General features: G+C 52.2%; 1 protein-coding gene across 3 annotated transcripts in view; it reads left to right on the top strand.

The window, feature by feature from the left end:
• The first annotated feature begins 3,618 nt into the window (after positions 1–3,618).
• Positions 3,619–15,458, top strand: part of TRIP10 (thyroid hormone receptor interactor 10) — a 75,364-nt gene continuing 63,524 nt past the window's right edge. For 2 of the 3 annotated variants that reach the window (XM_037887718.2, XM_037887716.2), the window contains exon 1: positions 3,619–3,779. In XM_037887718.2, coding sequence (XP_037743646.1) covers positions 3,756–3,779 — 24 coding nt within the window. In that variant the 5' untranslated portion in view covers positions 3,619–3,755. The remainder of the gene's footprint in view (positions 3,780–15,458) is intronic. The other variant, XM_037887717.2, reaches the window with a different exon arrangement.

Raw genomic sequence — 15,458 nt, 5'->3', positions numbered from 1 at the left:
GGCCAAAATCTGATGGGAGCGGTGAGCCACTAACACAGCTGTGGGCCAGTCCTTTGCTGAGAGCAGGGAAGACTGCAGAGTGTGGTGAGACTCTGGCACAGCTAGGAAAGCTCTGGGCCACACCACCACTGACAGCAGGGAAACTGAGGCATGGCTAAACGGTGCAGTGGCTGAAAAACTGCTGGGCGCAGGGAAGACTCAGGGTGGTACAAGATCTGGATTCATGCCTTCGGGGTGACATATGGCCAGTCCCCCCACTGTTATTGTGTTTTCTGCCTTTGCAGCCTCTCTAATCAACCTGAGCATTTCACAATCACCATCAACATCCTGGTCAGGTGGTGGGTAGTATATAGCCCTACTGTTATACTCTTACTGCTCAAGGAGGGAGTTTCTATCTATAGAGATTCTGTGGTACAGCTTCGTTGATTTAAGATTTCCACTTTCTTTGACTCTATGCTTTCTTTCACATATTGTGCCACTCTCCCACTGGCATGACCTACTCTGTCATTCCTGTGTATTTTGTACCCTGGTCTTACCAGGACACATTGATTAACCCTATTCCACTAAGTTTCCATGATGCCTATTATATCAATATCCTCATGTAATGCCGGGCACTCTAGTTCACCCATCTTAGTCAAAAAAGCTCACAACGTTAGGAACCATTCGGAAGGAGATGGATAATAAGACAGAAAATATAATGCCACTAAATAAACCCTAGAAGCACTTCAGAGAATGGCTCCAGGGAAGTCCTTGACTTTAATCTTTTATCTAGCAGCCTAAATCTGGCCTCCAGGACCTCTGTCCTACCTTTCCCTATGTCATTGGTACCACCTTCACCAGCACTGATGTCTCATGTGGTCAGCAACCTTTGCACCCAGCAGGCAATTTACCACGTGGTTCTCCTGGCCATCACAAACTCAACTATCTACCAAATCCCCCATTACGATTACCTGGATCTTCCTAGTAACTGGGGTCCCCTCCCCCAGAGGGGTACCCTTGATGCAAGGGGATACCACAACTTCATCTGGAAGAGGGTCCCCAATATGGAATTGTTTCCCTCTGCTCCAGCTTGATATTCTCCTTCCCTGAGACTTTCATTCTCCATAACAGAACAGAAGCTGTCAGATTGGGGGTGCGACCACTCTATTGTGTCCCTTAAAAGTGTCCTCTGGGTGTCTCTCTGTTTCCCTTTGCTCCTCCAGTTCAGCCACATAGATCTCAAGAGCCCGTACTGTGTCTCTGCAGGCCGTGAGCTGCTTGTCCCGTGTGCACACACACATCACCGGCCCATGCTGCATTCCATGCAATAAACTGCTTTGTGGCTGGACTTCTGGCTGCATTATTTTTACTCTTGAGAGGGTTGTGGGTTTTTTAGGGGAGAACATTACTGGCTGAAGTTTAGCATATGTTTGTTAGGTGGGTTGGGTTTCTCTCTCTCTCCTTACTCCCACCCCTATTTCTTTTTGAGGAAGCTTTGCTAGCACCCTTCTAGTAGTTAGCTTATAGTCTGTCGGCCTCCCGCCCCACTGCTAAACTCTCCTTACCTGGGTAGCTCACTCCATCTTGCTCCCTGTCACGAGGCGCTCGCTGCTCAAAAACCGGACCCGGAAGGAAGGCCTCTCATACTCCCACTCAAAACTCCCTTGTTTGCTTAGGAGCTGGCTTTTTAAACTCCTGTTCTCCCAGAGTTAGCCCCACCTCCTTGTCAAGGGATCCGAAAGGGGTCATGGACCAAGGGATAGCATCAGGCTAGAGCCTCGTTAGGAAGCTCTCAGCCTAGCCTAGCCTGCTGGCTGACTCAGCACAGAGCCCTCAAAACAGACCACACTATAATCTTCAAGCATGCAAGCAAGCTAACAGACAAACCCACCCCAAGAATCAAGCTCCTGTGCGCTAGATCTCCCTCGAGCCGTACAGAGGCCATTAACTCCCTGATCTTTGTGGTGATGTTTCTATCTATGTGCCTCAGGCCAACAGCAGAATTTGAACCCAGCACCTTCACCGCGAAACAGGTGAACCAGGAACACTTGAGCTACCGGACTGGACACCATAGCAGACTCCTAAACCTCTTACAAGAACCGGCCACGAGAGGGGGCTCTAGACCCACACAGCAGGTTACATTATACAGCACAGATCACACTGGCCATTAAATTCCTGCTTCAGAGTAACAGCCGTGTTAGTCTGTATTCACAAAAAGAAAAGGAGTACTTGTGGCACCTTAGAGACTAACCAATTTATTTGAGCATGAGCTTTCATAGCTCATGCTGTAGCTCACGAAAGCTCATGCTCAAATAAATTGGTTAGTCTCTAAGGTGCCACAAGTACTAAATTCCTGCTGTATCACAATGCAAACTCGTATCTAATTTGCCACCCATAGGGTCATTTTACCCTTTTGGGGGAGGGGAGCAGTTGGAAGGTGTCTGAGAGTAGGGATGGGGTATATATCTAATTGCCTCTAGCTGACCGGTAGGAATCCCAGTCCCAAGGAATTTGCCACAATAGATGAACATAATTGATGGTCCGCGGCCTGTTATGTGTTCTTTGTATTATCACAGTGACCAGCGGCCCGAGTCCTATTGGGATCCAGGACACCGCAGTGCTCGGTGATGTAGAGGCACAGACTAAAAACACAGCCCCTGCCCTGGAGAGCTCACAACCCCAAGCCACGTCTACGCTCTGGGCGCTCTCTCTAGCGGCATAGTTATGGTGCCACAGCTATGCTGGCATAACTCCACGGTGTAGAGGCCGAGGATGGCAACGGATGGGGTTTTCCCATCGGGGTAGGGCCCCCACGTCCCCGAGCGACGACAGCTCGGTCGACAGAAGCGGTCGTCCACCTGCCGAGCTGCGTCTACACCTGGGGTTGGGTCGGCCCTGCTACGGCGCTCGGGGGTGCGGATTTAGCAGCCCCCTTAGTGCTGTAGCTGCGAAGTGCACAGCAGGGCCAAGTATAAGAGAGGCGATAGCAGATGGACCCAGACAGACGGGGCACGATAAGGAAAGGGTGAGGCAAACCTGGTCAGCATGATAGGTGGGTGGTATCCCATGGCCAGAGCCAGATGTGTCAGAGGAGGGTGTAGGAAATGCCCTTCCCTATAGGGGGTTGTGGGGACAATTTGGGGGCGGGGATGCCCTTCTCTATAGGGTCAGTGTGTAGGGTCCTCCTCTCTCTATAGGGGCCAGTGGGGAAATCCCCTTCTATATAGGGACAGTGTGTGGGGTTCCCGTCTCTCTCTAGGGGGTAGTGTGTGGGGTTCCCATCTCTCTATAGGGCGCAGTGGGGGGCGCCCTTCCCTATAACAGCAGTGTGTGGGGCTCCCATCTCTTTTGGGGCCAGTGGGGTAAAGCCCTTCTCTCTAGGGGCAGTGTGTGTGGGGTTTCACCTCTCTCTATAAGGGTCAATGTGGGGTCCCCAACTCTCTATGGGGGACAGTGGGGAACGCCCTTCGCTATGGGGCAGTGTGTGGGGTTCCCCACTCTCTATAGGGGACACAGTGGGGGGGTTCCCCTCTCTCTATAGGGGACACGGGGGGGGATGCCCTTCGCTGTGGGGCGTCCCCGGGCCGGGGCTGGGCGGGGTCCCTGTCCCTTTAAGGCGCAGGGGGCGGGGGCGGGGGCCGCCCGGCCCCGCGGCAGGAGGCAGCGCCGCGCTGCGATGTTGTGAGCCCGGAGCAGGCGGCGGCGGCGGCGGCGGCGCAGGCGGATCCGGGCCCGGCCGCGCTCTGACCGCAGCGGGGGGAGCGGGCGCCGCCAGCATGGACTGGGGCACCGAGCTGTGGGTGAGTGGGGCCGGGCTGCGGGACCGGGCTGCGGGACCCCAGCGCCGGGCAGGGCTCCCTGGGGCCAGCCCCCCAACTCCTCTCCCCTCCCTTTCCCCCCTCGGGGCCAGCCCCCCAACTCCCCTTCTCCTCCCTTCCCTTTCCCCCCTCGGGGCCAGCCCCCCAACTCCCCTTCTCCTCCCTTCCCTTTCCCCCCTCGGGGCCAGCCCCCCAACTCCCCTTCTCCTCCCTTCCCTTTCCCCCCTCGGGGCCAGCCCCCCAACTCCCCTTCTCCTCCCACGGCTGGTCTCCCCTTGCCTCAATTCCCTCTCTCTTTCCTGCTTCCTTAAGGCTGGGCTTCCTTCCCCCCTTGAGCCCCTGGGCAAGCCCCCCAGTTTTATTCCCCCTAGGCTGGGCTTCCTCGCCCCTGCCCAGTCCCCTTTCTCTCTCTGCCCCCCGTCCCCCGCTCATCCCCTGGGATTGGCTTTCTTCCCCCCCCGCCCCCATCCCCTGGGCTAGGCTTCTTCTGTCTTTGTCCCCCCATATCCTCGGTCTGGGCTCCCCATTATTTTCCTCTTCCTCCAGTTCTGTCCCTTCCCCAGTTCCTGGGAGCCTGTTCCCTCTATCCTGGTTCTCTCTCCCCCGTCTAAGCCCCATTTCCTTTTCCTTGTGATCATCCCCCAAACCCCTCTGGCTCTTCCCTTCCCTTCTTCTTACCTCCCTGTTCCCCTCTCCCCCTTTCCACTGGGGCTGCTTCTCCCTCCCCTGGCCCAGCTTAGTGCTGACTTTCTCCCAGCCCTGGTGGTGGTGGGGGGGAAGCCCTTATTTCTGTCCAGCTCTCGGTGGCGGGGTGGGTGTTTCCCCTTCCTCCCCCAGTGGATGGACACACTTCCTGGGTATGGAATTCCCCAGTCTTGTAATGGGGCATGTGGGTTGGGGTGTATATGTGATGTCATGTAACTTATCCCCCCAACCCAACCCCCCTTAGAGCCTCTGGGGTGGTGGAGTTGCACACTGCTGGGATGCACTTTACCACCACCCCCATTCCTCCTGTATGAACCCCCTTTGTCAGTGGCCCCCAGATCACAAAAATGGAGACTCACCCTGATTTTAAAGCAACATACCTAGTCTAGATCTTAAGTGTTCACACGGATACATTTCTGCAAGCACTTTATTTTCGGGGGGATGTTGTCTCAGTAGTGGGGGGGTTGCGATCCATTTTTGCACCACACTTTTGGTTCAACCCCTTCCTTGTGATGGGTTTGTAATGGAGCTTCTGTGGAGACTTGGCTTCCTGACCCCAGCCTGTGTGTGTCAATTTCTTCTCTGTGTGGTCCTTTGGGCTAAGAGTTTGTGTGTGTAACTCTACTGTGTAGTTTTCTCCCCGGAGCATTTTTGTTGTTAAGCTCCAGAAGTTTCTCTGCCGTTTTGGGATCATGGCTTCCCTTAGGCCAGGGGGCGGTGGGAGCAGAGGCGCTGGAACTAGGGGTGCGGTAGCACCCCCTGGCTTGAAGTTTCTATCCATGGTTTTCAGTGCCCCTGCTATCAAAAGTGTTCAAATGCCACTGGGGCAGGGTGGGTGGGTAGGAAGCATTTGAAAAACTGCCCTTGGCCTCTGAAAGGAGTTGGTCTGCCTCTAATCTGGTTAATCTCAAATTTTTCTACAGGCATCAGATCTACTTTGAGCTGGGTCACTTGAGTAAAAAATCTCCTGTGTTATTTTTTTTGGGGAGGAGTTCTCAATGCCCACCCCTGCCTGGGCAAAAGCAGACTGTGGCTGGGAGTGCTTGCCCTGGGCGAGGGGGGAATATGGAGACTCCCAGATGTTTGTTGCTCATGTCTGTCTGTCATACAGATCTTGGCTTGCTCCTGCCTATATGAAATGGGGACACCTTTATAATGCATGCCTGAGCAGTGCAGGAGTGGTTAGAACAGGACTCCTGGGTTCTATTTCCCAGCTCTGGGAGGTGACGTGCCTAGTGGTGAGCACAGGGGAGGGGGTAGCTATGACTCCTGGATTCTACTGTAAACTCTAGGAGGAGTTGTGGCTGGTGCAGGGGATTGGCAGCCAGGACTCCTCCTGCCTTTCCTCCCTAGCTTTGGGAGGGCGTGTGCCTCTAGTGGCTAGCGTGGTAGGGCTGGTAGCCAGGACTCCTGGGTTCTTTTCCTGACTCTGCCATGAGATTTGGGGAAGACAAGTCCTGTAACCTCTTTGCCTCAGTTTCCCTGTCTATAACGTGCGGCTAATACTTGGGGAGGAGAGAAGGATGATGCGGCTTAACTCCTGAAACGACTTGAATCCGTGTTTGAAAGAGGCTATGGAACCTATACCTGCTAGTAATAATTGCTTCATATCTGCAAAGCGCTGGGTGATCTGTTAATCCATTGCTCAGTTCTATCCAGCGTTTACGTAGGGCCTACTGTATTCTGTTTGGCTGTCTTAGTTGTGGATCTGTGCGCTTTGGGAGGGGGAGGAGAAGGGAGCCCATTTCAACTAATGAGTTGAGCGGGATCAAGCATGTTCCATGTTTACAGCCTGGCCAGAACTTCTTGTGGAAGAATGTGTAATAAGCCAGGCTTTTCTGACCCCTCCTCCTACACGCAGATATGATCAATGTTCTCCTCTCTTCCCATAGGAAGCTGTGTACGATGCTCTCCAGTCTGGATTGCCACTTGCAAACAATGCATCTGCAGCATTGCTAACCCTGAGGGTTAACCCCCCAAAAAACTTTTTTTAAAAAAAATAACTTGTGGGGCCACTTTGTTTGCCTGCCAGTTTCTGAGCCTTTAGGGTGCATTAGCTTCAAATTTCCAGGCTTTTATCTGCAGCTGGAGGCTAGAACCCTTCTTTTATTTTAATGGGGAAAAAGAATTATTCTCATGCAGTTTCTTGGTTCCAGACATTGGAGCTTTAAAAAAAAGCCTCAGAGATCATGACAGTCCTGAGAAAACTCTGCTCGTTGGCAATGCTGCATCTGGGTTCACCAGCGTGTTTGGTTTCTCTCCTTGGGGCTGGGGTGTTCTCACACACATCTGTCCATCTTGGCGTTATGGACTCTTCTGTACAAGTTCGCACCCTCAAAGTGTAAGGCGAAGGGGTTAACAAAAGTATTGCCATCCCAGATCTGGCTCGGGATCCGTTTAGTCCAGTGTCTTGACAGTGGCTAGCACCAGATGCTTGAGAAGAAAGTCTAAGAAACCCAATTCGCCTGCTCTGAATGGGAAAGGTGATGTTTTGCTCTCCGCAGTTAGTATGTCTCGAGATGTGGCTACCTTGACTGACACACCCTTTGGAAATGGTGCATTGCCTCCCCCCCCCCGGCCCCCCCAGTTCTCTGCTGAAGGAATCCCCCCTCCCCCCCACTTGCTTTTCTGAATACATTTGGGGAAAGTCCACTCCCAGGTGAGTAAGTAAGTAGGAAATTCCTGAGGAAGGTTTGCAGGGGGTGGAATGACCCTGAGCCATCAACTTTTGCAGAGTTGACGAGTTTTGATTTAAAAATGTTGTAGCCCAAGGAGACCTGGTGCGGCGGAGGGAGGGCGTCTCTGCCCACAGCAGCTGTAACGAAATGAACAAGACTGGTAAGTTTTGCAGCTGCTGTTGGGGGGGGGGGGGGGGCCCTGTGGGAGTTTCTCATCCCTGAAAGGCAACAGTTCCCTCTGCTGGGAAAGAGGAGTCTCCCCACACCCCAAACAGACGGAGGCGGGAAGGAGAGGGTCGCATAGCAAACCTGCCATGCCTTGCGATGGGACAGCTCTGTGTTTTGAAGGGCATGAAGATGGGGTGGGGGAAATGGGGAGGGGTTTCTCCTATTTACTAGGCACTTTTGCAGAGCTCCTCTTCTAAGCTGACATGAGATGATATCCTTCCAGCGGAGGAATCCCAGCAAGAGCCCCTTTCCCAGCAGCGTGTGTCTCTTTTGCTAGGGCCCTGCCCCAGACCTTTGCTGGTGGCAGTGGAGGGGCTAGTCTTCCGCTTGGTGCAAATGGTACATTTTTTGCAAGTCTCGTGGTCTCTCCTGTGTCTGCAGAACCCACTGAGCTCCCCGCTCCCTTCCCATTGAATCTGGCTTCTGCCTGGAGAAGCCTTAGCCCCAGTTACCATGGAGACTGTCTCACACTTTGTAGGCTCAAGCAAGCGGTGGGTGTGGATCAGAGGCTGACTGGGGGCAGGAAAACAATGCATCTGGGGAAGGGGGTATAGAGGAAGCGAAGGATGCAAGCTCTGGGTCTAGTCATTTGTGAAGGGGACTATGTTTGGAGGACAGGCTGTGCACGGGGAAGCTACTGTTGTAACTTGTGGCTGGTAACCTGAGACTGTCCCTGGTGCCCTAGAAGCACAGAGGGTCTCTTTGCTAAGAAGTGAACTAGCCCTGCGTGTGGCGATGAAGGGGTGGCTTTCGCTCAGGAGTAGTAATATCACCTAGCCGGTCTACAGCACTTTCCATCAGCTGACCTCAAAGTGCTTTACAAAGGAAGGGCCACAGGATTACCCTCATTTCTCAGAGGGGGAAACTGAGGCACAGGGCAGGGACATGACTTGCCCAAAGTCACCCAGCAGGCCCATCTCAGAGCTAATTGCACCCAGGGCTCCTGAGACCTGGTCCAGTGCTCTACCCACTAGGCCCCACAGCTGGGTGGGACTCTGCAAGTTGTGTTCTGCAAGAGGTCAGACTGAACAATCCCCATGGTGCCCCCAGAGTCCGTGGGTAGTGGTAGGGGGGCGAGGGCTTATGCCGTGTGACTAGGCAAATTGGTTCTGTTCCCAGGTGTCTGCTTCATACAACCTCCCCCACCACTTTCCTATTTAGCACCATCTCTTGTTGCCTCCCTCAGCAGAGTCTGAATGGCCCATGGGGACTGGTCCCGGCCCAGGGGGTGGGCTGTCTTTGGAGTTAGCCCTGCTGCTGTGTCTGTTCTGGTGCCTCTCTAGCAGGCGCTGGACTGCTGCATCCTAGTGTCCCTTGTTTGTTGTGCAACTTCACGGATGGATAGGATTGCTGGCTTCCTCTTCCCTGACTAAGCCTGTCCTTGGCCTCTGTGATGTGTGGCATGTGGGTTGCATTTGACACCAGGGAGGGGCCTTCCCGGAAGGGACTGTATCAAAACGCAACCTAGTAACCAGCCCTGCTGAGTGAGGTTAGTACCAGTCTTACGAGGCTTGTGAGGACAGGGGGAGGTGGGTGGGGAAGAAGGGTGGTTAAGTCATTGGGCTGGGATGAGAGAGACCTGGGTTCAATTACTGGCTCTGCCGCATACTTGTGTGACCTTGGGCAAGTCATTTAATTGCTCCGTGCATCAGTTTCCCATCTGTAAAATAAGGATCTTTCCTTTGTGTCCTTTGAGAAGCTCTTTGGGGTAGGAACTTTCTATTAGGTGCATGGATGGTGCCTGGCCCAGCAGGGCTTTGATCTATGCTAAAACTTCTAGGTGCTACTGTAATTTACTACTAAAGGCTTGTCTACATGATGAAATTGGCTGGAATAGCTAATCTGGATAAACTCCCCATGTGCGTGCTCTGATTCCAGGATAGCTAGAGCACTGAAAGTCCAAATCGTACCTCATTCTGGAATAACTTCCCTGGGAGCCCCGTTCAATAGCATGGAGGGTTGTGCTGCAGGGTGCCAGTGTGGGGCTGGGTCGTGTTTCCACACACAAATGGGGCTGGTCCTTCGCCACTATCCCACAGTTCCCCACGAGCTCAGCCAGATAGGCCGCTTGCGAAGCCGCTACTGGCCCGGGGTCCAGCTGGCTGGAAGCCACCTATCCTTTCAATGCAGCTGCACCCTCGGCAGAGCCTCGGGACAGGGTAAGAAGCCAAACGCTGAGGCTGCTGCCAGTGCTGACTAATCCTTGGTTTCAAGGTGGGGGTCAGCACCCACTGGGCTAATAGCAGTTTTGACCTGGCAACACCAACGCAGCTAATTCCCGATGTGGCCCAAGCCTGGATCTGAAAGCTAAAGAGAAATCTGGATGTGATTCTCACGCCAAATTCTTTTAACATTGATGCCAACTTTAAGGCTTCGTTTGGCCGCCTGAGAGGCGTAAAAGGGACCTTAGTGTAAATGAAGCTCTGGCCCTTTAAAGTCTGTCCAAGCCCATGGAGCCATCAGGGGAGCATTGCAACACGAAGTACTCCCCCATCCCGGGGGATACTACTAGGTGGGTTACTTTCCCCAGATGATGCTGTGAGAGGGGATGAGGTGAGGAAGTGGGGTCACTTCAGGTTGCTGCCATCTGAACAATCAATTCGAGCAGCTATTGCAAGGTCTCAGCTTCCAGCAAAGCAGGATCAGTTTTCAGGGAACTTTTTTTTTTTTTTTTGTGCTGCGTTCCTTTTGCATTGGCTTCTCCAAATCTCAGCAGACCCAATTGGTGCCTAGCAGTTCAAACCTCTCTGAGTGTTAGCTGATGATCCCCCTGGCTTTGAATTTTAAGTCCACTCGGAAACTTTGCAACACGTTTCTGACTTAAAATGTGTGTCCTTCTCCCCCCACACCTTTTTGGCCTCTTGCTTTCGGTTCCTAAATCTTCTGCATGCAAGATCAATCCTGTTCTGAAGCTTTGTCTTATCTTTGATCCAAAATCTTGAAAGTCATTTGGAGGGAGTGGTAAAAGAACTTCTCGGCTGGCTTTTTATAAGTATGGTGAAATAGACGATTCTGAAGGGAAGCAGAAATCTGTAGCCGCTGAAGGAGGGGGAAAAGCTAGGAGTCGGGATTCTGGATGAGTGTGGTTTTGTGCTCCGAGTCAGACTCCTGGGTTCAATCCTCAGCTCTGCTACAGTCTTGCTGCATGACCTCGGGCAAGTCCATTTAATCTTCTCCACCCACCTGTAAAACAAAGTGTGCTAGAGACACTGGAGGTGAGGACACCTGAATCTCTTACTTAAAATCCGGTTTCTTACAGCTCTAGTTTACATTCACTCAGCTTGAAGATTGAAGTTGTGTTAGTCAGTTTCACTACTGTTTCTAGACTGTTTCGCTTCCTAGTTAACAGTGCCTGCTGGGATAGCTTGGTGGCGGACCATGCATGGGAAGACCCCCTCTTTCCCCCGCCACCCCTTCAAAATGTGCACAAACTGTCACAAAAAGATTGATTTCTGCCAAATTGCTGTGAAACTTTTTTTAAGTAGTTATAAATGTTGGATCTAAACTATGTAGGAGCTTCCCTTTTAAGGGATGTCTTGAAAGGTGGTAGAGTTCAAGCCAATAAAAGGAAGTGCCCCCCCACCCCGATTACATGTAGCTGGCATGTGAAACTCATTGCCACAAGACACTGTTAGCTGAAACCTCAGCAGGATTTAAAAGAAGGCACGTATATGGATGAGAGCATCCTGGCTTATAATAAAACAAAAAACGAAACCCCCAAAGTTTAGGTAGGGCCATGAATCCTCCTGCCTTAGGATGGCTGATACCTTCTTCTCTGCAGAGTTAACTTAGGGTCTTACTTGGGTGTTATTCCCACCACTTTCTTATCCACACATAATCATCTCGCCCCAGGCAAGCTGGTCTGCCTGGTGGTACACCTTTCACTTGGCCTAGAACCCGTCCAGTGTGCAGAGGGATACAGGCTAAAAATCACCCAAGTGTCGCTGGTCCTGCGGTACCTGCCTACAATTCCTCTGCGTGTCCAGGAGGACCAACAGGTTCTCCCACCATTCACCAGGGGAAGAATCATGGAGTGTACTGCAGCACGGAGGATAATGGGATGTGCCCCCCAGATGGCCTAGTGACCCAGCAGCGGGGATGACGCTAGGGCTGTGCAGGGTGGCTGCCCACGCCAGGCCTAGGCTACCCTGGCTGGCTGCTCAGATCGGGGGGCTGATCACAGTAGTTAACTCTGCAGCAAAGACACTTCCTGCCCCCCAGGGCCAGGCTCCTCTTGACCTCTCGCTCGGGTCCCCAATAACTCTGGGGTTTCTTGCGCCTTCCTCTAAGCATCTGGTGCTGCTGCAGAGATTGCCACTGGGCGAGATGGATGGTTCATTTCATCCAGCATGGCGATTCCTATCCCCAGTTTGTAGTTGAGGCAATGTTCAGTGTTAACAGAAGCCTCACCTCTTCAGGGACTTGTAAGCTTCTCCCTGCTGTTTACTGTGGTTTTACAGTTTGTTTGTCCTCTCTTTTTAAAAAGGAATTTCCCTTCCCCTTGTTGCTGTGTAAAAGGCAGCTGCAGGCGAAAACTGGTGAAACTGACCAGATTCAAGTACTCTTAGATGCATCAAGTAGCAGCAGTGTGTGTGTGTGTCATTTTCTACCTTTAAACTGTAAGAACCCTTGGGTGTGACTTGTAACAACAGGAGGGTGGAATTCCGATGGAAAGGACGCTGCTTTTAGATTGATGGCAGCCCTTTAAGCAAGAAATCCTGTCACTTGTGTTTATACCTGAAACCCTGATTTTATTATGATTATTTGTATTACTGTCACACTGGGAGATCAGACTTCCTGATAAGGCTGTGTCTACACAACAGGCTTCTGCCGGCAAAGCTGTGTCAGTCAGCTCTGTGAAGAGGTGTGATCCCCTGATCGACCACTGGGCCAGCAGAAGCCCCAAGTGTGGACGCAGCTATGTCGGCAAAACTGGCGCAGCTTGGTTCGCTCAGGGTGGATTTTAATATAGTGGTACCAGGTGCAGCTTTGCGGGTGTTGCTGCATCCACGCTAGGAGGGCGGTGCCAGTGTAGTATGCCGATTTCCTAGTGAAGACACAGCCTAAGAGGCAGCCCCAAACAGCTTACACTCTAAACAGATAAATCAAAAGGGAGGGGAAACTGAGGCCAGGTGAGGGGGATGTGACTTTTCCAAGGTCGGTGGCAGGGCTGGGAAAAGAACCCAGGAGTCCTGATTCCCTCTGATCTTATCTACTTGACCATGTTGCTTGGAACTATACAACTCTTCCCTGCTCTATCTGTCCTCTCCAAGGGCAGACTGACCCTCTTTCTCCCCCCCAGCCGCCCCCCCCAAGGTGCACTCCCTCTGTCAGCCCCTGAACCTTTCTATGTCCTCCCCTTCCTCCCCCCCACCTGAGTCTTTTCACTGCCACAGGGCATATGCTCTCTGGCAATCAGTGCTAGGGAGGGGAGGGTCTGACATCTCTCCTGCAGCAGGGTGGACATTCTTTGATAGTAGCAGAGTGGACCATGGCTTGTTTCACAGGCTATAACAGCTCTGGCAACAATTAACTTCCCGCTGTTGTCAGCACTGCAATCTAAACCGCCAAAACGCTGGAGATGGAGATGTGAGGAGCTGATATGTAAGGGCACAAAGGGGCTGTGGCTTTCTGGATCTGATCCTGTCCTCATTCCTTTGCTAGGGGCTTTAAATGCTCTCCAACCAGATAAATGGCTCTCTGACGCAACCCCCATCCTTGTTCAAGGTCCTTTCCCACCCGCAGCTGTGAGGAGGGGCCCATGGGGAATTTCCGCCTCTGAGCAGAGCTGAGCCATGGAGGCCTTATCTGCAATGGGGATTTGCCCCACTTCCACAGCCTTCAGTGTCTAGTCCCTTATGTAGATGCATCAAACAAGGGGTTGGGATTAAGATTCTCTGTTCTTTGGGGGCAGGGACTGTCTCTTGCTGTGTGTCTGTGCAGCGCCTGGCACAAAGGGGCCCTGATCTCAGTTGGTCTTTTGGAACTACTGTAAGAAACATGATTAGTGATAGTAGGAGAGCCACACTTACAGACCTCAACTGAAATCAGGGTCCCATCCTACTAGATTCTGCAGAAACAGTCCCTGCCCCCGCCAAGAAGCTCACAATCAGATAGAGGGTGGGAGGGGAAACTGAGGCACAGAGAAGGGAAGTGAATTGCCCATGGGCACCCAGCAAGTCGGTAGCGGAGTCCGGAACAGAACCTGTCTCCCGAGGTGACAGGAAATAACCACTAGGCCCCACTACTGGTAGACAGGGTAAGATTTTCTAGACTGGACTTTGCAGCACTACGGTTTGCTGCTTCTGCTTTAGTCTCTTCCAGGTCAAAAATCTGCTTTGCCTGTTTGCACTGACGCGGTCTGTGTTTGTGTGGGTGTCTGGCTCCCAAAGCAGAAAAGGGCCCTTAGGGCTAAAACTTCTAGCACCCAAGTAGCTGTCGAGCCTCCAACTCCCACCCTGGCGATGACCTGAAAATGGAGCCACCTGTTTAATCGCCCGGCTTTGAGCTGGGGAAAATGTTTTACACCTGGGTGCTGCCCTGCACCAGCAAAGGTGGCTCTGTCCCGTTAAACAGCTGCTTTTGGTGCAGTAAATAGGATTGTGTGTTCAGTGCCCCTACTCTCATTATTGGTGGTTTAATCGTTGTTTAACCTTGATGTGTGGTTTTTGTTTTCTAAATGGCAGCCTGAAGGTGCTGTCTGGCCTCCCGCCCTCCTGGGTAATGGCCATTAAAAGGGCTATGGAAGATTTGCGGTGTTGGGGCGGGGGGGTGCATCCTGTCTGAAGCCGCATAAATAGCATCAAGTTTAATGCTGCATCATTCTCAGGTGACGCCCCCTTGGACACTGTTCTTGACTGCGGGGGAGAGAAATAGGTAGCGAAAATACCAAGGTGTTGATTGCTTGGACTCTGAGATTAAATACCCCAGTCCAGATTTCCCTGCTTCCTTTAAAATCCCTTGTGCTGTGTGTTGCTGCTAATGCGATTACCATCATCCCTGATTAGCACTTCCCCAGGGGACTGGGACAGCTAGGTGTGGGGAGAGGGGAGCCAATGGCCCCCTTAAATCTCACCAGGATGGATTTTGGAGCTACAGCTCTGTATGTAGGAGTATAGATCTGGCGGTGCTTTGATCCCTTCTGCGTGGGGACAGAATTAAGTCGTAATTTCCCCCCTCTCAAACAGTCGTAAAACCAACACTTGAAAATTAGCGTGTCTGGCTTGTCACAGTAAAAGGAGCATTAACGTTTATCTCTAACTCCTGCTCTGTGTTGTCTTTCCCCACTCTAGATTTCCCTAGATTCCCAGGGTTTCTACATGTTCCCTTATTTTCCCAGGAAAGGAAACCACGCTCTTCCCCACCCAACTAGCCAGTGGAACCCTTGGCCACAAGATTTCATGGAAGCCAGATGTGTGAGAATGGAACAAATAACCAGGAGCTTTAAAAGGAAGCTTTTCGGAGGGATAGCTCAGTGGTTTGAGCATTGGCCTGCTAAACCCAGGGTTGTGAGCTCAGTCCTTGAGGGGGCCATTTAGGGATCTGGGGCAAAAATTGGGGATTGGTCCTGCTTTGAGCAGGGGGTTGGACTAGATGACCTCCTGTGGTCCCTGCCAACCCTGATATTCTATGGGCTAGGAAGCTTGCTGTGGCATGTAACTCTCTTGGGCTTAGGTGGAAACTTTCCCTGGGGGCAAGTTGTCCCCTCACTGCTTAGACTGCAAGCTCTTTGGGGCAGGGAGTGTCTTTTTGTTCTGTGACTGCACCTAGCACAGCGAGGTCCTGCTCCATGACCGGGGGCTTTGAGGCACCACAGTAAGACAAATCATAACCACAGGATTTCTTCCTCTGAAGCGTCTGGCAAAGGCAGCTTTTGAAATCGGGATGGATAGACTCACTGGTGAGTTGATGGAGCAGAGACTTGTGTCCGTAAGGTGAGTCTCGCAGATATGTCTGTCTCAGATGTGGCTCCCATCAGCATGGTATCTGATCATCTCCCTTGTTCATGTGTTTTTCTGCACAACCCTCTAGTGAGGGAGGGACATGCTGT

Source organism: Chelonia mydas, chromosome 20, assembly GCF_015237465.2.
Source record: "Chelonia mydas isolate rCheMyd1 chromosome 20, rCheMyd1.pri.v2, whole genome shotgun sequence".
NCBI lineage: Eukaryota > Metazoa > Chordata > Testudines > Cheloniidae > Chelonia > Chelonia mydas.
This window is presented reverse-complemented; position numbering and strand designations above follow the sequence as displayed.